The 24,880-nt window shown below is 57.7% G+C and overlaps 7 protein-coding genes across 7 annotated transcripts; 3 read left to right on the top strand and 4 right to left on the bottom strand.

Moving 5' to 3' along the window:
• Window positions 1–669: 669 nt before the first annotated feature.
• Window positions 670–1,740, bottom strand: CcaverHIS019_0605440 (uncharacterized protein; the record flags this gene model as incomplete). The annotated part of the gene is made up of 1 exon (XM_060603014.1): window positions 670–1,740. One exon carries the CDS (start codon window positions 1,738–1,740, stop codon window positions 670–672), a length of 1,071 nt encoding a protein of 356 aa, XP_060459350.1.
• Window positions 1,741–5,765: 4,025 nt separating this feature from the next.
• Window positions 5,766–7,094, top strand: SKS1 (uncharacterized protein; the record flags this gene model as incomplete). The annotated part of the gene is made up of 2 exons (XM_060603013.1): window positions 5,766–6,107; window positions 6,204–7,094. 2 exons carry the CDS (start codon window positions 5,766–5,768, stop codon window positions 7,092–7,094), a joined length of 1,233 nt encoding a protein of 410 aa, XP_060459349.1.
• A 2,980-nt stretch (window positions 7,095–10,074) lies between these two features.
• Window positions 10,075–12,039, top strand: CcaverHIS019_0605420 (uncharacterized protein; the record flags this gene model as incomplete). Its single annotated transcript, XM_060603012.1, has 1 exon — window positions 10,075–12,039. One exon carries the CDS (start codon window positions 10,075–10,077, stop codon window positions 12,037–12,039), a length of 1,965 nt encoding a protein of 654 aa, XP_060459348.1.
• Window positions 12,040–12,310: 271 nt separating this feature from the next.
• CcaverHIS019_0605410 (uncharacterized protein) lies at window positions 12,311–15,044 on the bottom strand (the record flags this gene model as incomplete). Its single annotated transcript, XM_060603009.1, has 3 exons — window positions 12,311–14,297; window positions 14,368–14,543; window positions 14,724–15,044. The coding sequence occupies 3 exons, from the start codon at window positions 15,042–15,044 to the stop codon at window positions 12,311–12,313; spliced, it is 2,484 nt and encodes an 827-aa protein (XP_060459347.1).
• A 394-nt stretch (window positions 15,045–15,438) lies between these two features.
• On the bottom strand, window positions 15,439–17,858 carry TAH18 (uncharacterized protein; the record flags this gene model as incomplete). Its single annotated transcript, XM_060603008.1, has 10 exons — window positions 15,439–15,586; window positions 15,747–15,957; window positions 15,992–16,135; window positions 16,170–16,278; window positions 16,317–16,466; window positions 16,504–16,673; window positions 16,708–16,838; window positions 16,873–17,274; window positions 17,315–17,459; window positions 17,492–17,858. 10 exons carry the CDS (start codon window positions 17,856–17,858, stop codon window positions 15,439–15,441), a joined length of 1,977 nt encoding a protein of 658 aa, XP_060459346.1.
• Window positions 17,859–19,661: 1,803 nt separating this feature from the next.
• On the bottom strand, window positions 19,662–20,748 carry CcaverHIS019_0605390 (uncharacterized protein; the record flags this gene model as incomplete). The annotated part of the gene is made up of 2 exons (XM_060603007.1): window positions 19,662–19,804; window positions 19,962–20,748. The coding sequence occupies 2 exons, from the start codon at window positions 20,746–20,748 to the stop codon at window positions 19,662–19,664; spliced, it is 930 nt and encodes a 309-aa protein (XP_060459345.1).
• Window positions 20,749–22,181: 1,433 nt separating this feature from the next.
• On the top strand, window positions 22,182–24,550 carry YAT1 (uncharacterized protein; the record flags this gene model as incomplete). The annotated part of the gene is made up of 3 exons (XM_060603006.1): window positions 22,182–22,482; window positions 22,556–22,867; window positions 22,956–24,550. 3 exons carry the CDS (start codon window positions 22,182–22,184, stop codon window positions 24,548–24,550), a joined length of 2,208 nt encoding a protein of 735 aa, XP_060459344.1.
• Window positions 24,551–24,880: the final 330 nt, after the last annotated feature.

Raw genomic sequence — 24,880 nt, 5'->3', positions numbered from 1 at the left:
ATGTGGGCAGACGGGATAATTGCGAGCGCAACTGCTTCACTTCCCGAAGTGGACTCGGTTACCGTGTCAGTCATGCTCACGTCATTTTGATCATTTCTGATGCATTTCGGCTCCCGTCGCGTTGCAACAGATTATCTTTAGCAAACCGCGATTACAGCATGGATGTCGCGCGGACAGTTTCATGTCGTCAAAGCCGATGGCAGGAGAGATTGACGCGAGTTTGTCAGACGTGGCTTCAATTACGGCATGCCCGTGGGCCAACCTCTTCCATGTTCTTGAGTGTGCATGCGTTGGAGAAAGGTACTAGTGATCACCCGCCTAGGAACAACAAGTAGACGCAATGGTTGGGACGCCCGGCACATTAGGCTGGTATAGGCACCTCTCCGCCGTTTTACGTGTCTAAAGAACGAGATGCCACACAAATCAGTCATCTCCCGTCGGGGTCAAATTGCGTACCAAGCCTCAACTCCGCTTCCCGGTGCCGGCATCACGCGGCCGTCCCCTGTACCCCTGCTGTTCGGAGTGTTGCATTAACAGACGGTTCCGCCTCCTTGGGTCGCACATTGTCCTTTTCATGCGCGCTCTGTGTGCAAGATGTACAGTTACTTGTTCAGTACAAACCCGAAACGGGTACCTATTGACGTCGCTGAGCCCTCTAGTGTGAGCTATCTAGAGCCGGGCACGCAAGGCCAGGGCATCAGTGCCGAGCCGGGTACCAGCCCAGCCAGAGCCAGCAAGCGGCGGAACGATGAAGTCAGAATAGTGGAGCTGGGATCGAACTTTGGCCAGCTCCACAGCCGAAATCTGGCGCACCTCGTCAGCCACGTTGTAGCCGAAACGGGTTGTCGCGGTAGAACCTGGCTTCCAGAATGAGGGGCGGCGGAGGATAGAGACTACGCAGGCCCCACGGAGACCAAGATTGTGTGTAAGGGCGTTACGGACTCCCGGAGCCTGGAGTCGACCAGCCTCTCCACGGACTTGAAGGACCGCTGAGAAGATCATCCCCAGGCCTGTAGCACCGAGGGGATGACCTTTGCTCTCGAGCCCACCAGATGGGTTAATAACCCATCTGCCGCCGTAAGTGTTGTCACCAGCCTCGACAATCTCATGGGCGGTTCCTGGCTCGCACAGCCCTAGCGCGTCGTATGTGATGAGCTCGTTGGAAGCGAAGCAGTCGTGAAGTTCCATGACCTGGATATCTGCAGGAGACATTCCTGCCGCGGCAAATGCTGCCCTGCCTGCACGACGTGTCATGTCAGCACCAGCAAGCTCGATGCGGGAACGAGCGTTGTAAAGAATAGATGAGTCGGAGGCGACGGCAACAGCGGCAATCTCGACTGCCCGGTCCTCCAAACCGTGTTTGCGGACAAAAGTCTCGCTTGCCACCACAGCCGCCGAACCGCCGTCAGACGTCGGCGAACACATAGGCAGCGTCACGTCTCGGGAAACGCGACGGGACTTTAGGACTTTGGCGGTACTGAGGGGAACCCGGAACTGGGCATAGGGATTCCTGGCCGAATGGGTGTGGTTCTTGGCGGCAATGGCGGCAATGTGCTCGGGACGGGCGCCGTATCTCTCACAATACTCCTTTCCCGCAGCACCGAAGATTTGAGCTGCGTATGGGCCAGTTTCGGGCTCTGAGTAGGCATTCTGCTCTTCAATTTCCCACAATTGAGCCAGAGTTCCGGCCATGGGGAAAATGCGGTCTGTCCATGGGGTGGACAGCGGGCCAGGAGCCATTTTCTCAAAGCCAACTGCTAGTGCACATTCTGCCTGGCCGCCGCGGATTGTGTTTACTGCATTTACAAATGCCGAAGAGCCCGCAGAGCAGGCATTGTTGAGGTTGACAATCGGGATTCCAGTTAGGCCGAGGTGATATAAAACACGCTGGCCGCAAGTCGAATCACCAAAAACGTAGCCGCAGGCAGCATAGTCGACTTGATCGTAGGTGGTACCAGCGTCAATGAGTGCCTTGACTGTAGCTTCAAGTCCGAGCTCGTCATAGTCCCGTTCACCGCGGGGTTTATCAAACTTTGTCGATCCGATGCCGATGACTAGGGTGTTAACACAACGGCCGGCCTCGAGCACTGACCATAAACTCTGTTGATGTGGCGACTCATTATTCTTTGCGTTAGATGGAGGGTGTGTGATACAAGTTGGCGATGACCACGGCGACGGACGCGTTTATGACAATGTTAGTGATTCTGTTGTCTCCAGTGGAAGTCGGTGGCCAAAACAGTCCACACATTCACTCTAAGTGGAATAAGCTTACAAAGCTATGCTTCTCCCTGACTGAAATCCACTCACCATTGGCTGGATCCTCAAAAGGATGACTGTAACTGACACAGCCTATGTGAGACCTCCCGATTCCAACCTTGCCACCGGCACACATCGCATGCATACATGGGGGCGAACTTCTGTGAATGAGCTCCTCAACTGTGTGCCTGTGAATATGACAAGCTCGTACCGGGAGCTAGCACAGTGCTGGAGCAGCACTGCTTTAGTTATGAGCAGAAATGGGTCACTGCAAACCTCCACTGAAATTTAACGGCTCAGAAGGACTTTGGGCCCTACAATCAGTGACCTACAGCCAGTTGACGCCTTCACAGGTTGTCCCAAGTGTAGGGCGTTGTCGTCGTCTCGCAAACTACCTTGTAGCTGTCGATGGGGATCACAGCGTATTCAAGATTGATGATCTGTCTTGAAGGAAGCGGGAGATGCAGGATTCCAGTGTGGATACGAGTGTCAACTGTAGAGGTCCTAGCGCGACTGTCCAGAGACCTTCCTACGAGAGGCTCTTCTTGGAGCTCTCCGACCAGCAACTCGTGTACAGCATGATGGAGAGACTGCAGAATATGATTTCATCGACTGCAGATCGGGTCCACGTCCATGCCTACCTGACACGAGTTGGTCTCCGTCGGCTATTATCCAGAGTCTAAATTTGGTCTGGGGCTGAGCACCTGGCCCAGTCCAATGATTATGAGAAAGCGTCTAAATTTGGTCCGGGGCTGAGCACCTGGCCCAGTCCAATGACTATGAGAAATCAACTCTCTGGGCCCCCCGAAGTGGCGGTTCAGTTCATCAGGTGGCGTACTACTGCATTAATTTGAGAGAGCATACGCATCTTCCGACTTGGGGTCCAGGTCCGCATTTGTATCCACAATGCAAGCCCGCTTGAACTCCAGAGTCGTAAAGGTACGAGCGAACAGCCTGCTGGAGCATGCCATGGGTTCGTCGTACTCTCCACAACGTTTGCGGGGAGCTCGAAGAGTGTAATATGAACACACAAAAGCACAGTGCTTGGTTTGGGTTGCCATTCCCGAGAGAATTCGGGCGCCACCAGGGAAGTGGCTCTGGACCTAGATCAACCGAACTCTGCAACCATAGGAACCACAGGGCAGCGACATACTCTTGTTATACGGTCGTGGGGCAACACTGATAAGCTTGCGTGGCGGCCGTGTGCAATTCACCATGCTGCGGATATATGCAGTGCACCTGAGCGATCCTGAGCCCCGCCAGATGTTGTGGCCCACTTGGTGTGGCTTGTGTCACAAGAGTGGTCATTGTCGGCCAACATGACAAGGTTGCCGAGAGCCGAGCAGATGTCAACTTGTCCCATCCGGTGAATCAAACAATGCATCAGCCACAACGGAAGCTCAACCCTAGATGTTTCCAGACCAGAGGCAGATGGCAGGTCGTTGGTTCCGGAAAGCGCGCATGTCAGAACTGGGGGCTAGCATTCAACGGTAGAGGTACGGCACAAACAAGGGGGTTGTATGGTATCGTATTTGCGCGCCACCGAGATACTCGCTCGAACATGAGCGATCCCAAAGTGTCAGGGGAGGCCCATTTTATGGGCACAGAGTGCGCCACGTAGTACTTGGTTCCTTTAACGGTGGCATCAGAGCACAGCTCTGGAAGTTAGGGCCATGGAACGTGATGGACGTGCCTCGAAATAGCCGTCAGCATTTTGATATTGTTCTTCAAGCTCAATTCAAGGTTGTCAGGTGAAATAGCAGCCACCGGGATTGGTTTGGCCTGGATGAGATATTTACAGTCTGCTTGCGATCGAAGGTTACTGCCCTGTATTAATCTCGGAGGCGAGGAAATCCAGAGGGAGATCCAGAGGGCAACAGAGGTTGATTGATGGCGTACGGTAGGGGCGGAAAGGGACCTGAAGGCAGAGGGTGAAAGACGGAAAAGCCTGTAGCTTGAAACGCGTTTTTCTCTGGCCACGAGCTGTGCCTGCTGCCTCTTGAAGGAACAGCCACCACCGCCACCCAGACAGCAGACCAATGTCAGGAACAAGGTAATGGGGTATCGTGGCTGTATCGTGGCGGTTGTATGGATAGCTTCCGCTTCATTTGGATTTAGCCCTGCGGCGCTGATGGTAGGTGGTGTGGAGCCGCGATCATAAGGTTTAAGGCATTGAATTGGTTGGGGCAACAGATAGAAATCCAAAGCCCTGCCCAGAAAGTTGAATAGCTTGGCCAAGCTCGGGATTTTGAGTTTCAACTTGGCCGGGGCCCAGTCCCGAACGGTTCAAATCGACCAGTTGGTTGGAATGGGCAAAGTGGAATTTTCACAATTGGCACATTAAGAAAGAGGCTAGCAAACCCTTTTACGGCCCCTAAGGTAAGGAGGAGACCAGATCGTCAGAGTGGGTGGCCCTGAAGTGATGTTGGGAGGTTGCTGTTCCGCATCTTGAGCGGTGCCATGGATTTACCGCTATTGCCCTATTGGGAACGTCATTTTAGCATGTGGCGTTTGAGGTTGAGACCACCCCGGGAGGCGCACAAAGCAAAGTGTAGCCAAAACGTGATTCAGACGTTCCTGTAGTGGCGTAGAACTGAATACATCATGTCGACCTTTGCCTCATACGGTAATTTTGGGTGTCTATGATGTGACTCACGTTGGCAACGATGGAGAGGTTATATCACAGTCCGACTTGGTGGGCTTTTAATTTTACCCTGATTCAAGAGAGCATGAGCCGACCGATGGTCAATCCAAAAAGATGCCACAATGTCATACGTACTAACTACTCAGGCGTCGCAAGCACTCTTCAGCGGGAGCGGTTTGCCTCCCTGACCACGGATCTAGGTCAGGGGTATCAGTGTCGGCACGTAAACCTGCGCTTGATGAGAGCCGCCATCTCACCCTGGTATTACATGCCTTCTACTGCTCCGCCTCTGCTGTCTAGCGCGGGAAACCTCAGGAACGACTGCGTCTCTTGTTCTGACGTGCACACTTCCCCCCTCATGCTCCTCTCCTGCTCCTGCTCCTGCTCCTGCTCCTGCTCCTGCTTGGCCACCTCCGCAGCCGCCGCCATCAGCAGGATCAGCAGGCCACGCAACTGCCAGCCTGACAAACCGTACAGCCATGAATATCACAACCCGCAGTTTGAGCTTCTGGTCAAAAACGGCACGGCGCGACGCCATCAAGAACCTCCATCTCCATCCTTCCTGTAGTCGATCCTAAACACCACCTGGGCTCGCGACTGCCCGTTACCGCTACCACATCCCCTTACCATCTTTGTGCATATACTCCATCATCTTCATCTTCTCTTTCTCCTAGACGTTTCTTAATACAACGGTTAGCGACTTGTCCTTGAACGTTATCGACTTGACGACCCCGCACTTGACTGCCACGCCCGCCGCCACAGGCCATAGCTACCTTGTCCAATACTCTATCGTCATCCGACGCTAGTACGACCCCACTGCTTGCAGCACTACTTGTTCCCTTGAAATACTTGCCCCAACATCGCCATGACTGCAAGCTGCTCGATCCACCGCCCGCGCTATATCGACGAAGGCTACATCCACCTTGATTCCGTAATCGGCAACGGCGCTTACGGTGTTGTCTTCTCAGCTGTCGACTACCGCTACCAGCCTCCTCTGAAGCGCGCAGTCAAGCAGCTGCGTCGCCATGGCATTGATGAGAGGCAACTTCGCTTCCAACAACGCGAGACCCAATTACATTGGGCTGCCCGCAATCACCCCTCCATCATTCACATGGACCGCATTGTTAGGGAGCCTGATGGGATCTATGTTGTCATGGACTATGGAGACGAAGGTGACCTCTTCGCCATGATCACAGAGAAGCATCGCGTGAGTCACCTCCCCAGTCGTCGTGAGGCGTCCCCACCCGGGACGCACAGACCCGATCGACATGTTTTCCTGAGATGATTTCGCTGACGACATCAGTATGCTGGTGACGACCTCTTGATCAAGAAGGTCTTCATTCAAATCCTCGACGGTGTTGAGCACCTCCACATGCTGGGCATCGCTCATCGCGATGTCAAGCCCGAGAACATTGTCTGCTCCAATGACGGCACTGTTGTACGCATTGTTGACTTTGGCCTCGCCACTCGTGACCTATCGTCTACCGAGTTTGGATGTGGGAGCACTTTCTACATTGCGCCAGAGTGTCTTGGAGAGTGGGACAACGCAAGGTGCTACACGACCCAGACAGCAGATGTCTGGTCGCTCGGTGTCATCCTCGTGAACCTCGTCTGTGGTCGCAACCCATGGCGCTGCGCGTCGCCGACCGACGAGTCCTTTACCGCTTTCCTCGCCGACCCTGCTTTCCTCCGTCGCATTCTCCCCATTTCGCACGAATGTTTAGACATTCTCACTAGAATCTTTACGCCCAAGCCGGAGGAGCGCATTTCCCTCGAGCACCTGCGTGTGCTCGTCAACAACATTGCTTCGTTTACCGAGGATGTCCAGCGCCCCAAGATCCCAGCGCGTCCTGTCATCCACACGGCGTTCTCGCCCATCTCGCCTCCATTGGTCACCCCTCCCCAGTATGCGGAGGAATACTTTGAATCGTTCTACGAACCTGAATCCTTCGTCTTCGACGACGCCGAATTGTTCGGCCAGGACAACGACCTTCCGCCTCTCCACGTCGACTGCTCGTCGCCCCTGCCCCAACGCTCCTCCTCTGGCTCGAGCGAGGGCCCGTACCCCTGCACACCCAGCCCCGACACCAATCTTGGTTACGCTGCTCCCCGTGTCGCGACCAAGGGAGGCAGCCTCTCTGGCTACCTCTCGCAGTGTGTGCATACGGTGCCGGCTGCATACCTCCAGTACTGAGAAGGTTTCTGGGATTCTCTTGTCCGTACTCCCCGGGGGGGGGGGGGGGGGTGCATCACACATCTGTGGGTGCATCACACATCTGTCTGCTATATATATGGGGGTTAGGGGGTTAGGGGGTTAGGGGGTTAGGGGGTTACTGCTTCCAAAACGATTCCTTGGGTTTTTGGTCATTGCATATCGAACATCGCATATAGACATCTCTTCAAGTTGTACCATCACGTATTGCGCCCTTGGAAAGCGCTTTGTAGCAAGAACCGTTACATACGAATGTAACCATGCAATCAATCTACATACACTCAACGGCGCACTGAAACTATCTTAATGTCTGAAACTGCGTTAATGTCCCCGTTCAGGCGGGCCTCGCCTCTGCTTCTGGCACACCACGGCGTCGCAATCATTCTCACATGACAAACGCAAACGCAAACGCAAACGCAGAGGTTAGCGTGGGGCTGACGGAAGCAAAGGCTAGTCTTGGCTATCGGCATGGCGGTATGTTCTTGGGCATGGGGCTGGTTATGGTTACGATTGGTCATGGAGCATACCGTCTTGCCTGGAATACCTTGCACAGGAACAAGCCATGCCGATGGAGCTACGCCATAGTCTCACCCAGGTCACATGAACAATGGCGACCGCTTAACCAGCTTTTCGGAGTGGGGCTCAGATCGATTATTTCGGGCCCGCCTTCGTGTCCGACTGGTGGAGCAAGGGTTCGTACGTCCCTGTATTCAATTCTCTCACGGTTTTGGCTCTAGCTGTGGGTCACGGGGTTCATGTGATGTCGACGTCCACGCCCTTAGGCTTGGATGACTGGTTCACTGCAGTATTCACCAAACTTCCCACGCCATTGCACCGCCGAGCTTTGCGCACCTGGTGTCTTGTGTCACTGGGACATGATTATTCCGATATCCGACCATCTTCCGCTCTTCCGTGCCCCATTAACACTGCAAAATAGACCAGCGACTGGATAGCTGTGCAAAATAAAGGAGCCTGTGGCATTGTGGACCTCACTGCCTTCAGTTCACAACACACGTGTTCACGAGCGGTCTAACCAACCTCGTGGTAATACAGATTTTTCATCACTGAACGCCTCCGTCTCATGATCTTGGGGAGAACTCTGACCGAGGCGTCGACTCCACTTCCAGCTCTCGTTGCCTATCAACCCCCCTGCATTCCCGATTCCTGATCTTCGCACTAGACGATCCTTCGCGTGCGGATGCAGCGTTACATACATTACTTTGCCAGGTGGCGTTCCATGTGGCGCCGTCGGTGCTGGGACGCCGATGGAGCTACGGTACGCTTCGGCATGGGCAATCTGGGTTGAGCGTTAGGCTGATGTAAGCGCCTGATGTGAGCGCGATCGTGCATCAATGTCCCAGGGTTACACGACCGCACGTCTTTGTCTCGTAGAGTTGCGGGCCAGGTACAAGGGTAATGTTTCAGGCGAGAGGGGGACCTGTGGCGCCCGGATCAAGGTGCGCCCGAAAGTGCATACTCTCAACCCAAACATCGCCAAGAACCATTATCTGAGTTGAGCTCGGATAGTATGTACGATGGAAAACAGGCACGCGTCATCGAAGCTTGGTCAGTTCCGAAGCCTGGTGACGAAGCGATCGCCGCCACACTCGACAATCCTGAGTGATGTGTGGCGTTAATTTTACTGGGGTTTCAAAACGTCTGTACCAAATAAGATCCATATTCATAGTTTCCATTCCACATATTAGCCGCAACAGCTTTGAGACCATGAAGAACGGAGGGTTATCGACCTTTGTTCCAACGCGGGATTGGATTGACGCCTCACATTCTTGCCACTTGTTTAATGGTGTCCGCGTGTCTTACCGAGTGCCACTTGTTTAATCCTATCGCGTGTCTTGCGTGTCTTGCGTGTCTTGCGTGTCTTACCGAGTGCCACTTGTTTAATTCTGTCCGCGTGTCTTGCCGAGTGCCGCTCATTTAAACCTGTCCGCCTGTCTCGCCTCGACAGGAGAAATAAACAATCGGGAACTTTAGACCTGTGGTCAGTGGTGAGACAAATGTTGTTACCGATATTGCCCGTTACGTCGTCCGTGAGGCTGACTAGGTCCGGCCGGCTGCTTAAGCAGAAACAGAAAAAATAACGCGTCGTCGCGTCGTGGGGAAGCATATCGTTGCACCGAAGGAATGGGAGTGTCAACTTGGAAGCGGGGCTCTCGTCTGTTCTTACCTTGCCCACAAATCACAAATAATGGCAGTGTCATCTTATCCTCTCCGGGCAACGGCAAAAGCAGTTGCAACGACGCGTCGTCCGAAAGAGGGGTTGCGTTGCTGGGTTGCGGTTGCGATGCCTGCCGGCATCCGCATCCCTTCTCTCATGTTGCAGGGGTCGTACCATCCAAGTTGCCCAAAGAGGCAATGTGTGACAGGCAAGCTCATGTTGACGTTCCAGTTGGTGACCGTCGCATTCCGCCAGCTAGCCCCACTGTACTCATCCACGCTGAAGCAGCTGGGCAGCTTCCGAGAGGGCATGCCACGTTCTCCGCATCCCATTTGGACCACTTGTAGACTAGATCAGGCGGTAGATCTGTCGCCACCCAACCGCAGCTCTCTCCCTCCACAACGCCCAATCCGAAACGCTCCTTCCGCACACTCGTTCCCATCCACTCCCTTTCTCACGCCACGGCCATCAACCCAGTCGCCTGTCCACTCCCAGACGGCTCCTTCGCATGCTGTGTTCGTGTCCTCTCCCAATCCGTTTCCACGGCCACGAGTCCACGACGCCAAGTCGCCAACTTTGACCGACACCCATGCCCTCCCACTCTTTTTCCACGTACTGATCTCTGTCGCGCGTGATCGCGCACCACGCACCACGGCTGGACCTGGTGTGATTCGCGTCACGCTGACGTCGGACATTGACTCGACCATCGGACGGACCCACGTTTCGACAAGTCAACTCTGAAGCTGCGTGCTCGCCAATTCGAATACTCGTGAGACGGAGCCTCCGATGGCGCCGCTCTCCCTGTTCCGCGGGCAGGGTGGCATCACCAACTCGACTGCAGCAACTGTGGCCGTTGACCCGTTACCTCTTGAACCGCCAGGACCGCCGCCGCCCAATGAGCTGCGGCGCTCCCTATCTGGCGGCGGCGAGCCTGTACCTTCACCGAGCCGTTTGAACCCCGCCAGATTGTTGCGCCGTAAGGGCTCCCGCTCGATCCGCGAGCCGCGCGACCGAGGAGAGCGTGACGAAGGGTGGTTCGGCGCGTTGCGCGGACAGGGCCATGGGCAGATCAGTCATTCGGCGTCGGGATCGTTCGATCGAATGAGCGCAGGACGACTGAGCGGCAGTAGTGCGCACAGCGATGCGCCGCAGCTCGTCCCATCACCGTCGATTCGGGGCTTGGCGCACATTGCATCCGTGTCCATCTCGACCAGTCCTCGGATGTCGCACTCGCGCCAAGGCAGTGCGGGCTCGATATCGGCCGTGCCCAGCGCGAGTGCTAACGCATCAAACTTTGGCTCGGTGCGCTCCATGCGCTCCATGCGTTCAATCCACAGTGACGGCGTGTCGACGTTGACGCACGACGACACGGAAATCATCATCGGGCCGTCGCCCGACCACCCTCTGATCAAGGGCGAGCCGAGTGTCATGTATCATCACCCTTTCCTCCTCCCCGCGTCCGGGCCATCAGGCAGTTATCCGACTCCACTGAGCCCGCCGCGTCGTCCTCCACGCTCCCCCATACCGCCTCCACCGCCTCTACGCACCGGGCCAATCCACTACGGCGAGTCGCGCCCATCGACGCCGTCGTCCGGCTCAGCTTACAGCGACAAGGGCGATAGCGGACAGTCGGCAGCACCAACCGTCAGACCCGATACTGCCAGGACAGATCCAGCAGAGGCGACCGTTTGGCGATCGGACACAGCGGCGTGGCTCGCACGGAGACCTAGCGGACGTCGCCACGCGCCTCTCGCATCTGTTGTCGACGGGCGGCCGCGCGCTGAGAGCCTCAGCTCACACGTGAGCCCAAGCGTCAGCGGGACGAGTGCGTCAGGCGAGTCGGTCGACGAACCACTCACCCCGACCGTCAGTCCAAGGATTGGCGGCTTGCCAATAACTCCGACATTTCCACAGCAACATCGCGCTCCCATTACCGCGGTGGCCTCGCCGTCCCCTGCGCCACTCTCACAGCCACCCGCTGCGCCCCGCACCCCCGACCGCTCCGGCTACGTCGTGAGCGTGCAGTGTCTGCCCTCGGCCGACGACGACGAGGTACGCTGGCAAGTTGTGCTCCGGCGATCCCTGACAGCGCTGGACGCCGACGGGATCGTTGGCGCCCCAGCACCTGGTGGACCCGTCCTCCTGGCCCCAGGAACCAGCGGCGCCCAGAACGTACACGCTCCCCCCTTTGCCAGCTCGGTCAACCTCTCCCTCGCGCTCGATACGAATGCCCCCAGCGGCAAACTCCAATTCATCACCCTCCCAAACGCGACACCTAATCGTGTTCGCCCGCGGTCCGTCTCGCAGTCAGCTACCCCTGCGTCGCCGCGCAGTTACCGAGCGGCCCAGGCCCAGTCTCCGAATAGCCAGCCCAGCATCCCGGCTCACTCTCCGAACAGCCAGCCCATCATCCCGCGCGACTCGGTCTTTGGCCCTAGCGCGGTCTTTGGCTCTAGCGCGGTCTTTGGCCATAGCGTCCTCGGTCCTCCGGCCGCACTCTCGCCGCCGACCCAACGGCCCCAAACGCCTCCACCGGCACTCGCACCGCCGACCCAACGGCCCCAGACGCCTCCACCGGCCGACGCCCGCGCTCCGCAAGAGCCGCTCTCGCCCCGCAGTCCAGCATACAAGCGCCAAGGAGCTGTGTGGGCTGCGTCTGGCGGGTTCTCGCCGCTGGGCGGTGATGATGTGTTCACGGCCAGCCCACACATGCCGTCGCCGCGGGCCGCGCGAGAAAGGGCCAAGCAATAGCAATATTGAGTCCGGAGCGCAACGTCGCGTCGACTCGTGACTCGTCACCAGAGGCCGTCAAGGCTGAGCTTACCGGCTCATTCTCGTTCCCTAGATCCAGCTAGATGTCTCTTGTACTATACCCCGCACTTGGTTGTATTTCTCCCAACCTCGCAAGTCTGAGACTGGCGTGCTCGACATGAGTGATATGCACAACATTACTATGGTGTTCCAAGTACAGGTACAAACATCATGGTGTCGCCTCCTGAAATCTCGCGACTAAATTAGTCCTCTACCTCTGGGCATCATCTTCTGGCACTTCCCACTCATCCTCCTCATCGCCCAGCACGCCCACGCTGCGGATCTCACCCTCGGCACCGTAGACAACGGTCGGATTTGCAGCGCCGCTCTCGTTGTAGCTGTCGACAAGCTCAAAGATGTCTGTATGGGAAGTCGTGCGCGTACGCGCTGTTGGAGTCGAGGGATAACTCGTGATGGTCGGAGCCCGGAGCCTTCTCCGAGGAGTCGGGGGAGGCGGAGACGCTGGGTGCATCGGACCCGGCGCATAGGCCCCAGTTGGTGAAACTGGTGAGCTCACGTGCATGCTGAGGCTCGCGGTGGCGCGGCGGCGGCGGATAGCGGCATGCTGGGTGGCTTGTGGAACGTGCGACTGCGAGTGCGTGCGACCGAGGGTGGAGTACGAGGCCTCGCGCGACGGCGACAGCGTTGCGGTGGAGGTAGAGCGATGGGCTGGAGGTGAGATGATGCTGCTGCTCGAGGCAACGCCAGCAGTGTGCGCGCGGTGAAGTTGGGGGCGAGGAGATTCTGTTTCGTTCGCAAGGTGGGGTTGATGGGGGAACGCCGCAGTCGGACGTTGCTGTCGGGGCACTGCCAGCGGAATGACGGACACATCGGGCGCAAAGTTGGCGGCTGACCTCTGCCGCCGCGGCGTACTGTGATCTCTGGACATTCTGTCGTAGTCGTCCTTGCGATGACGTCGGGAAGAGCGGCGAGAGGGACGCTCCTCATCAATGCTGGCCAGCGAGGCCGACACCGGCAGTGTACCTCTTCCAGCAGGTGACGCCGCGATCGGAGTGTCGTCACCATCGGTGTCGTTGTCCGAGTCAAGGTGCTCCGCGTCGCTGTCGGTGCCAGCTTGCACCTCGCGCTCCAGAAGGGTCTGAGCAGCCTCGACGGACAGCGCGACCTGAGTCGCCTCCCACTCGACGCGGGGGAGCGTCTGGCGAACCCACCTCCCAACGCTGTTGACAGCAGCCTTGGCAGCTGGCAGCCATGTGAACGTCTGGAAGACGTGAACCATGTCCTCATACAGCTCGTGAGTTACATGGACGCCAGCAAGCGTAGCCTTGTGTGCGAGGAGTGTGATCTCGTCACGTAAAACCTCGGCCTCACCGCTCTGGATGAGCATCGGAGGCAGGCCACGCAGATCGCCGAAGAGTGGCGACGCGTACGGGTGCGTGAGGTGGCTCTGGAGACCTTTTGGACCCAGATAGCACCCCACTGGGTTGAGGTGGTCCTCGGCGTCTGGGCGCGGCACGACGTCACTGTACGCGTTTTCGTCCCAGCTACCGCATGACATGGTCAAGTCGACCCACGGCGACATCAGCACAAGGCCAGCGGGAAGCCGGTACCCGTTGTCGCGCAGGTACAAGCACAGGGCGATGGAGAGACCGCCACCCGCCGAATCGCCCATCACGACAATGTTCTCTGGAGGAATCGACAAGGGAGGGGCCAGTAAGCGGAGATAACCGTGGAGGACGTCGTGGAGTGGAAGAGGAAACGCCGCCTCCGGTGCGAGCCGGTACGTGATAGCAAAGACGCGGGCGTTACAGGCCTTGCTCACGCCGATGGTTATGAGGCGGTGGGTGGCCGCGTTGCCGACATAGTACGCGCCGCCATGGACATAGTAGATAACCCTCTCGCGCCTCGACGGGGGAACACCTTCCACCTCGGGCTCGGGCATCTCCATTGCCTCGGGGCCTCCAGGTAACGGGCGAGGTGCGACCGCAGGGGTACGCCCATAGATTGGAGTGGGAAGGGACGAGAAAATGCGGCCGAGCGGCGACCGGCTTTCCGACGTGTCCGAGCTCATGCTGTCGTGGCGTAACCGCGAAGGGCCGACGTGATAGTGGGCTCTCCGCCGCATCTCGGCGTTCCACCTCGCACGCCGCTCCGCCTTGAGCCGCTTCCACACGTCGTTGTTGACAACCCACTCGCCCGTGAGCTCGCGCGTCCCCGTCTCCTGCCAATCCCAGTCGCTGTGGTCAGCACGCCACACAACGACCGGCAATGTGTCCCTTTCCCGGTGTAAGCACGGCTTGAACTTACCGGAAGAACCCTCGGCATGCGTCCTCACCTCGCCGCTTCGGGACGAGGAAGGTGATCGGTGTGACCACCGCGTCTGCTGGCAAGGGGATGAGGTAGGTGATAGACACCAGGCGGCGGACAAGTACTATGTCTGCAAAGTCGGTGTAGTTTGCAACATTGCGCATGAACGAGACAATCTGGTGTCAGCCAAAATATCAGGAGGCTCCGCTGCAACTGGTGTGGGAAGAGTGTCCTGCCTTGTGACACCGTTCTCAGAGCAGATGACCGGAATCCTGGTACTGCGGTGCATTCACGGCTCCTCTCCGTGGCCGGTCTCCACCACCGCTCGCCACCAAGGTCCGCCAGGACCGACTCACAAACGTCATGCGGTATCCCCAGCTCTTGCGGTGTGGTCCGACGACGAGATGCTTGAGCAGGCTCCACACGATGTGCAGACCCTTGGCCAACGCAAACTGGATAAACGCTATCCATACCCCCAACGTCCACATGAGTGGGGACGAACTGGAGGGTGGCGCTGTGCGCTGGGGGCGCTGTGGATCGACGCGGGCGTTCGCAGGTAATGGTGACGGCGAACGGAGCGGGTGTGACGAAGTGTAACTCTTCAGTAGATGGTGGATAGGGGAGGGCATCGAGCTTGAGCGCGCCTGCGGCTCTGGTGGAGTGGTGGTCGTCGACATGGCGGGCTCGGTGGGAAGAGGAAGATGCAAGGTGTGGGATGAGCAGCCGCCGTGTCTGTCCAAGCGTGGCAGGCACCGTATCGATGGCCCGATGGGTGGCGGCGCGATGAATACGCTTGCTGATGTAGCGTGAGCAAGAACGATGCAACGATGTGGGTGATTTATGGATGGAGAGAGTTGAAGATGGAGTAGTCGTGACCCCTTGGTTCCCAACTTGTACGGCCCTCACGGCCCGATCTTACGCGCGCGCTCTTAGCTGACCGGACGTTGTAAATAATCTTCTAATCCTGAAAGCTTATTCCCCCAACAAATTCAATAGGACGCACAGACGCGTTTCAAGTCTCGAGGTATTCGTCTAGTCGTTTAATCTAATACAGTCGCCCCCAATTAGGCTCTACCAACTCTCCTCTCCTCCACGGTCGCCATCAAACATTGCGTCCACGTACTCCTCCGCCTCAGTGGCGGAAAGCGTCCCTGCACCATCCGAGCTGATGCACCAGGCGATTGCTTCACGCACCGCACGGGGCATTGCGTTCGTGGACCTGCGAGCGGTGAGCCGTGACCGCGTCTGTCGCTCGGGCTCGGACTGGAGCTCGAGGCGTCGGATACATCGGCCATCGTGACGGTCGTCACGATGGCTCAGATGCGACCGCTTGCCCCTGGCGTGCCAGCCCGGCCCCATGAGACTGGTCTGGTACTCACCCACACACATAGACGTGAGCGCCACGCTTGGTAACCCAGTCGTTGATCATGGCTGCGTCCTTGCGGATGAGATCCTGCACATACACCTTGTCCTTGCCGTCTCGTGAGGGAGCGAGGCACACATGCGCCCCGGCAGCCTCTGCCTCTTCCCAGTCGGTCGGGAAGTACAAGTCAGCCGTACGAGAACGGAAGCCAAAGTACAGCGCCGTATCTGGTGTCAGTCAACAGCATGGCCGTCTAGTCACCCTTGGCGGCTCCGCGCCGCACGCGTGCTTCCAGGAAAGCTCGCATAGGCGCGACGCCCGTTCCCGGACCTACGAGAATCACGGGGACATTGTCAGCAGGAAGATGAAGAGTTGGTGGAAGCAGCGTGTACGGGATGCGGGTTCCTGATGATCAGCAGGCGACTGGACGCACTCGCACCTTCTGGCAGCGTGACCAGCCATGACGAGCACAGTCCCACGCGTGGGATCTTGAGGTTGGTCTTGTAGTCGACCAGGGCGATGAGGAGTTGGATCTTGCCGGGATGCGCCTTTCGCCTTAGCTGCGGTGCTTAAGCTCATAACTCACCTCAGAATCACTGGCAATGGAGAACTGGCGTCTCCGCAGCGGTCCTATGACTTCCAGGATGTGCGACATGGGGATAGTGGTCATGCGGAAGTCGGCGAGGGTCTCCAGACTCGTTCGCTTTGGGCGCGTAGCGTAGTCATGGATCTCGTCCTAGTCGTCAGCTGGGGAGTAATGCACAGAAACTTACAGGATCAGAGATAAAATCATCAAGGCGCTCCTGCTCGCGCTCGTCCTTGCTGAGCCGTCGCAGCCACTCGAAGAAGCTCTTCCGTGGCGGACTGCGCAGGTCGAGGTGATGCGTCAGGAGGGTACGGAGCGTTGTCGGCCCGGAAGGTAGATGTGCCGGAAGGGGCTGGTCTGGAGTCAGCTCACATAGCATTCATCAGCTCACCAGGGACTGTCGAGCGAATGATGAACACTTTGTCTGCCTCTGCCTCGAGCTTGTTAGACTCTAAGAATGTGTCGACCTCGGCGTCGGAGCATCGCGGCTGGAGTGCGCAGATAGCTCCGGGAGGATATGTTCTTTGATGAGCTGCAGTCACAATGCTCAACTCACACTCCAGGCGCGAGCTCCAGCTCGACCTCACGCACATCCTGCCACCAGCCTGGCGCCGTAACGCGCTTGTTATGCTTCAACGTCGACCAGTGCCACCCAGCAGGATGGTAGACCATCGCGCGTGCGCTGTTCGCGATGCCGTTGACGTCGCTGCCGCTGCCGTTCACGCCGGCGTCCGTTGGAGGGATGTCAGTGTACTCTGCGTTCGAGTCCCTCAACTCTGCGCCGGCAAGGCGTAGCCGGTCCATTTCTTTCGCGACGTTTCCGTCCGCGACCGGCTCCAGCTGATAGATAGGAGGTGGGAGATCGGTGTCTGGACGAGGCGCGCGCGACGGGCCAGGGAGGTACGGCACGATGGCTGCGAGCGTGCGCTCCAGCCATGGCAGGAACGTCTCCTCGATTCTGCCGTGAGCTGAATTCCATAAACACCACGACAGCTCACCCGTCTGGCGCGCGCTCGTCACCCCACGCAGGCTCCACAAGACTCTGCGCGCCGAGGCTATCCATTCTGCGCGCGAGCATCTTACCCGCAAAACAGAAGCGTTCGTACGACGAGTCCCCGAGCCCATACACCGAATAGTGTACGTCTAGTGTCAGTCTAACCCCAGCAACAACGCACCCTCGAGAATGTGGTTTGGGAGGCCGGCACGGATGAGCTTGCCCCACAGCCCACGCATCGCGGGAGGTGGCTCGCCACGACCGTGTGTGCTGGTGATGAGGATGAGCAGCGGCTCATGGGGCAAGTCCGCAATGTCGTACGCGTCCATGCTTATGGTGACTGCCCGGCGGTGATGGGCACGGAACGCTCGGGCCGTTCTCTCGGCCACGTCCTGCGCGTCGCCCGTCTCCGACGCATACAGGATGAGGACATGCTTCGGTTCGCCGTTGTCCGGCGGGGGTGAGGGCGAGTGGTGGTGGTTCACGTGCGAAAAGTGCTGCGTAGGATGTTCAGCCGCGGCTGAGGGCGAGCCGGTAGTGGTGGCCATGATACTAAGAGCGATGGAGAGACTGCGTGTCCATCACCCAGCCTGACCGAGTCGAGATGGATGACGTTGAGGCTTTGAACACGAAAACAACTCCGCTGCTGTAGAATCGCGTGCTCCGAAACCGGACCGGCTGATTCATTCACCCCTCTGGGCAATCGGCCGAAATGTATCCCGATTGTGAAGAACCAGAGTGGAGGTCCTCCAGATCAATATTTCGACCAACACTCAACATCATCCACGTTCAACGACGCTCACGAGACTCGTCTTCCACGCGCCGCAAGCAAAAGTGTAGGCAGAGGAACCAAATCCTCAATTGACTAGAGTGGGATTCGAACCCACGTCCGAAGACTGCGGATTTCCGAAGAAACCTGAACACAGCGCCTTAGACCACTCGGCCATCTAGCCAGTGATGTCAGGCTAGTTTTGGATTCTGACATGTCCGAGTCCAAATGAGGCTAAGGTTGAGGTGTTGGACACAAACGATAATGGATGGTGCCGTGGGCCCGTCATGATGACATCGTTCTTCCCACCGTCCCAAGCTTGCCAGCCGTCGTTGGTGGCGTCCAGCATATCTATGTCAATTCGGACAACTTTGGCCCCCTGGACAGTGCTCGGGAGAGTCGGGAGAGTTTGCAGGTCTAGATGGTCCCTCTCAAGAGGTCGCGCGTAACCTTTGCCTCCTTGAGCTCCGCCGTCAAGTCAATTGAATCAAACGGAACCAAACAAGGGGACCAAATGTGGCGGTGGAGGTCCTCCACTTCAAATTTAGGGGTTAGGGGGTTAGGGGGGTAACCCCCTAAGTGTCTGCCGTGGTCAAAAGAGACGAAAGAGCTAAAAGGATTGGCTGAGTAACTGAATACTCTTCTGACGAGAGTGGGATTCGAACCCACGTCCGAAGACTGCGGAGATGTCAGCGTCCAAATCCCCTCTAGAGGTTGGACAGTCACCTTAACACAGCGCCTTAGACCGCTCGGCCATCTCGCCGGGCATGCCGAAGGTGTTTTTGACCTGTTTGATGTTCAGAGAGGTTCTAGGCACCTAGTGCGACTCAGGAGATCCTTAGGATGATGGTCTGAGACGAGAACAACGAGGGTGGGTCAACGAGGGTGGGGTCGGACTGGGAGTGCAGCGGCAGCTCATCAGATGAAAGGCGGGTGATAACAAGCTTCATGCTCTTCCCTGGGACCGAGCCCAGCACAGCTAGTGGGCGGAAGGAACTGAAGGAAGCCGAGGCTCCTCTCCGCCACACCCACACTCCCTCACTCCCTCTTCTATGCTTGTGACTCGTCCAACTGCCTGCCGACATCTTGGCCAACTGCAAAACATGGCGCAGACCCTGACCAACCTCGCATCAACATCTGCAACAAAAAGGTTGGTAAGCGCTTCTACAGCACAGATACACCAGGAGGGAGTCGAACCCCCGCCGAACGCATGGCAAGCGTCCATGATACCGTTTCACCACTGGTGTTGATATTTTGATTTCTCTGACACGAGACAAAGAGAGGAGTGGGAGGGCGAAGATGGGATCGGCGGCAGGATGTATCATTCAACCCCAATCTCCTCTGCATCTCATGGGACTGTCTTGGGTTTCTCAACAGGCGGTGTGTTTGGACCGATGGCCGTGGGACAGTCCATGCCGTTAGAAGATAGACGGATGTGGCTGTAGATGAATGACGGGTCAACTAATGTCATTGTGCTGTGTGACGTGCAACTGTGTGACATACACCGGCCATAAGTAAAAGTTACCGTCGGACACAGCCTATCCACAATCTCCTTGAGCTCATCTCTGCCTCTCCATACCTCCTACTGGCGCCACACAAACTTGTCGGCCTTGTGTCCACGCTCCTGTCCCGGGCCGGTACCGTGACCCTCCGACCAACACGCGCGGCAATACAGGTCGCCCTCGCATCCGCGGCAGCGCAGCTCGGCGTCCTTGTTACATATACCTTGTGTCAGTGTTAACGATGATTCGATGAAAGAGATAGACAGGCGAGACGGGCGAGGGTAGCGAAGATGGTCGATTGACACATTCCTCCTTGATGGACTTGGACCGCCGACATTCCTCGCCTGTCTCGCTGCCGGAACGCTCCTGGCAAAACTCACTGCACCAACTATCCAGGTCGTCGTCGCGCCCATCGTCGTACCCCGGAATACCCCATCCTTGTCCTGGTGCGCGTGGCGGCGGTCCCATCTCGTCTTTCTTCGGTTCTCTCCTTGGAACAGTTGGGAAGTTGGACGGGCCCTTCAATCCACGTAACAGGTCCATCTTCGCCTTCATGTCTGGTGGATCGTCATCTTCCCTGAGGTCCGGGAGAGGGCCGAGGGCTGCCAACGCCACCAACGCTGCCATGGTATTGGGTTCAGGACCAGGTTTCGAATCTGGGAGCCCCGGTGCACGGTCTGGAGCCCGTGCGGCGCCACGAGCAGCGGCCGGACTGAGAGCGGTTTCGTCGTCGGACAGTGCAGCCTCCGCGAGTGCGCGTTCAAGTGTGCCGGCGGCCGTATTGCCCTCGCCGTCGTCGCTATCGTCGGCAGTCTTATCCGCTGTTTCCGCGGATGGTTCGTCCTCCGTGGACAGTCCGTCAGCGCCAGCGCCAGCGCTTACGTCTACGTGTCGCCGCGCTTCGTTCAGAAGCGCGTTCGCATCACGCTCCAATCCCCCCGGCTCGAGGTAGTCAACTTCCAGACTGTCCCCCCCGATACTGGCCAGGATTGCTTCGAGATCATCGTCATCGTCTGGCGCAGAGGGGAGGGCGTGAGCCAGCGCCTCGAGGGCTGAATCTTCGTCGGCCGCGCGCGAGGCGGCCGTCGTCACGGCCACGGGAGGTGTTGGAGGTCCGCCCGATGCGCCCTTGAGTGCGTTGAGGCGGGCGAGCAGGTCGGCGTCCATGGTGGCGTACGGTGGAACGGTGAATTGTGTGTCATGTCATCTCAACTAGACCTCCACTTGACCTCCACCGGATCTCGGAGTCATGTCTCTGTCCGTTATCCAGCCAGACCCGGCAGTCTTCCGTCGTCTTCCGCTCAATAGACGGTGGAACGGTGAAATCATGCACGCGAGTGGAGGTTCCAACTTGAACAACATGGCAACAACGTGGTACACAGATGCCGCCGGCTTCGGGTGTCCTACTAGTAGCCTGCTGATTTTCGAGACTATAGCCTGCGGTCGGCTCAAGCGGCGGTGGTGATGGCCACATCGGGTCCCGCCTCTCTTCCCACATACCCACGGGTCCTCTGTAATGCTTCAAACCAGACTCCCAACTGGTGGTCTGGCGGGCACAGTGTGGTGATTGCGCATGCATGCTACTAGTATCGCCAGACAGGAATCGAAATCGAAATGAAAATCGAAATCGAAATGATCAATCATCAGTTCGAAAACAGGATGGAGGAATAGGTTGACAGTATAACGCCGAAGCTCGGCCGTGCGTCTCTGTTCCCGATGCCTCTTGTTCCCTGTCCTGTCACGTTCCGATATCTTGGACTGCCACCCTGCTTGTTTGGGAAACGAGATGAGCGTATCGGGTGCTGTGTGGTTTTGGAGTGCGGGGATGAGGCATGGGAGGATGAGAGTACGTCGGTGGCCCAGAAAGCAAGGGGGATACGGGGGATACGAGTGCTAGAGGCCGATGTGGGCCGAGATGTTATTGTATTTGCGACAGTCTATTGGATAGTTGGATAGTATTTTCTTCATCAGAGGCGTAATGCCACTGTACTAACCCACCCCTGAATGGCTGATGGTAGTCAAGTGGCCCCTCATTGTCTACCCTGAATCCAAGATTCAACTCCGCACATGGGCCCCCCCCCTTTTCTATTCCCCGGTAAAGTGACGTTGCCGAAGTTGATGTATTGTTTAATTGGTTGATTAGAGAGGAATGATGACATGTCAGTAAAGGGAAGGGGGTTGACCCGCCGGACAAATCCATTACAAAGTAATAGCCATAGGTAATGTATTAGAATGTTGAAGCCGTCAGTCACTGGCACTCGTAGACGACCTCGAGTTGCATCGCGGACGGAAGGAACAAAGGAACAAAGGCACCGCACGACCTAGCAGCCACTGCACGGCCACAGCCACGGCCACTGAAACGCTCTCTACTGCCTACCTGTCTACCTCATCGTCACCCTCACCCCCCCGTGGCCCTCCCGACGTCTTCTCTCACCCGACCCCTCTCTCAACCGCTGCTTCTCCTTCCCCCCCCCTTATAATCTCCACTCTCCCGTTTCTTGGTCCTACTCCCCCATCCAAGCTCCAACCAAGACCATCACCATCACCATCACCATCTCCACCACTCACACCCCACCCACCCCACAAGCTCCACCATCGCAATGGCGACCAAGACCGCCGTCCCCCCAGCTCCAGCGGGGACGCTCGCTCCCACAGCACCTGACGCACCCAACGGTATCATGAGCCACTACCCTGCCGTCCTCCCCAAGCTCCCCCTTCCCTCTATCGCAGACAGCTGCAGGCGTTACCTCGAAGCCCTCGAGGGCCTCCAGGACGAGGACGAGCACATCAAGACCAAGGCCATCGTCGGTGACTTCCTCGCAAGCGGCGAAGGTAACAAGTGGCAGAAGAAGCTTGAGGAATACAGCGAGGGCGTTGACAGCTACATTGAGGAGTTCTGGTGTAAGTCCAAGTCGCTAGCAGTCAGATCATCATCCCCCACTTCTCCTACAGGCACAATCCCTAACTGTTACAGATGAGAGTTACCTCTCTCACTCGGAGTCAGTCGTACTCTCCCTCAACCCATTCTTTGTTCTCTCATCCGATGTCACCCCACGCAACGACCCTCAACTGTCACGTGCATCATCCCTCATTCTGTCTTCTCTTTACTTTATCCACGACCTGAGAAATGGCTTCCTTAAGCCTGACGCCATCCGTGGCAACCAGCTCGACATGAGTCAGTATGAGAGGTTGTTCGCCACATCTCGTGCGCCAACCGAGCTCGGCTGCCGTATGGAGACGTACAGCGAATCGCGCCACATTGTTGTGCTCCGCCGCGGCCAGTTTTGTAAGTTTGTTTTGTCACCCCTGACTACCATCACACGCCCCCATCACAAGCGCCACACCCTTTGGCACAGACCCTAACTAACGCACAGACTGGTTTGACGTGCTCGACAACAAGAACCGCCCTCTGCTGTCGGACCGCGAGATCCTGACCAACCTCCAAGGCATTGTCAGCGACGCCGACAAGTTCCCAGTGACCGAAACCAGCCAGAACGCCGTCGGTATCCTCACCACTGAGAACCGCAAGATCTGGTCCAAGCTTCGCCATGAGCTGCGTGGCTCGAACCGCCACAACGCAAAGTGTCTGTCGATTGTCGAGTCGGCACTCTTTGTTGTGTGCCTCGACGACAGCGCGCCCGCAGACGTCGGAGAGCTGTGCTCCAACTTCCTTTGTGGCAGCTACCGCCTCGAAAACGGTGTCCAGGTCGGGACGTGCACGAACCGGTGGTACGACAAGCTTCAGATTATCGTGTGTGCGGACGGAGAGGCGGGTGTCAACTTTGAGCACACGGGTGTCGACGGCCACACGGTCCTGCGGTACGCTGCGGACATCTACACCGAGCTCGTGCTGTTGTTTGCAAAGTCAATCAACCCGTCGACGCCGTCGCTGTTCAAGGCCAGGCCGTCACCGTTCGCCAAGGGCTCCAAGACGCCTCGCGATGCCGACGACAATGTCGATTGGGAATACGACACGAGCCCCAAAAAGCTCGACTGGCGCCTCACTCGCGAGCTCAAGCTCGGTGTTCGTTTCGCCGAGACTCGTATCTCGGACCTCATCTGCCAAAACGACTCAAAGGCTCTCGAGTTCCGCGGTTACGGTGCCAACTTTATCAAGCGCCACGGCTTTTCGCCCGACGCCTTTGTGCAGATGGCCTTCCAGGCCGCATACTACTCGCTCTACGGCCGCGTTGAGAGCACGTACGAGCCCGCCATGACCAAGAGCTTCCTGCACGGACGTACCGAGGCCATCCGTACTGTCTCGGTCCCGTCGGTTCACTTTGTCCAGACGTTCTGCTCCGAGACGGCTACGCCTGGCGAGAAGATTGAAGCCCTCCGCGCCGCATGCAAGCACCACACGGACCAGACACGCGACGCATCCGCCGGCAAGGGCCAGGACCGCCACCTGTATGCAATGTACTCTCTCATCCAGCGCGAGGTCCGCCACGCCGAGGCCGCAGGCCAGACACCTCCCCCAATTCCGGCCATCTTCACCGACCAGGCCTACTCTGACCTGGGTTCGTCGACCCTCTCCACCTCCAACTGCGGTAACCCCGCACTGCGCCTGTTCGGCTTTGGACCAGTCACTCCCGAGGGCTACGGCATCGGCTACATCATCAAGGACGAGGGTATCAGCGTCTGCATGAGCTCCAAGCACCTCCAGACTCGCCGGTTACTCAAGACGCTCCAGCGCTACTTTATGGAGGTGCGCTCGCTTCTCATCCAGCTGTGGCGTGAGGCCAACGAGCGTCCAGAGGCGTTCATCGACCACTCGGGCGTCATGCGCGACGCGCGTACCGGCCGCCGCCTTAGCGACCACGAGATGGACGGTGTTGATGATGGCGTCCTTGATGAGGAGGAGCTGTTTGGCGGGTTCGGATACTTTGACGTCGGGACGCCAACGATTCGCGACCAGACGCGCAAGCGCCGCGCTACCATTGGCAAGATGATCCCCGTCCAGGAGTACTAGTTTGGCTGTATTTAGTTGTATCTGTAGTAAGGATGTAGTTTTGAGAATCACGAGAAGGCGGACCAACGTGAACGCTGACGCCTCGGCCTCCAACTGTCACCCTCGTGCTCGTCATGTTCGCGGGAACACGACTTTAGCACGGACACTGTAGGTTCAAACTACCTCATCCCTTTACCCTTCGGGATCTGTAGCGTTACCCCTCGCGATCCTCGCCGTTAGACAGCAAGTCGGGCCACAGCCGTAATACGCTGCGTCCCAGAGTCGGGATCTTGGTGTAACTTGGCGAGGCCAGCCCAGTGCAAATCCGGGTCGTTACCACGCCGTCTGGGC

The sequence above is a fragment of the Cutaneotrichosporon cavernicola genome (assembly GCF_030864355.1).
Source record: "Cutaneotrichosporon cavernicola HIS019 DNA, chromosome: 6".
Taxonomy (NCBI): Eukaryota; Fungi; Basidiomycota; class Tremellomycetes; order Trichosporonales; family Trichosporonaceae; genus Cutaneotrichosporon; species Cutaneotrichosporon cavernicola.
The sequence above is the reverse complement of the archived record's forward strand: the minus strand, read 5'-3'. Positions and strand labels throughout refer to the sequence as shown.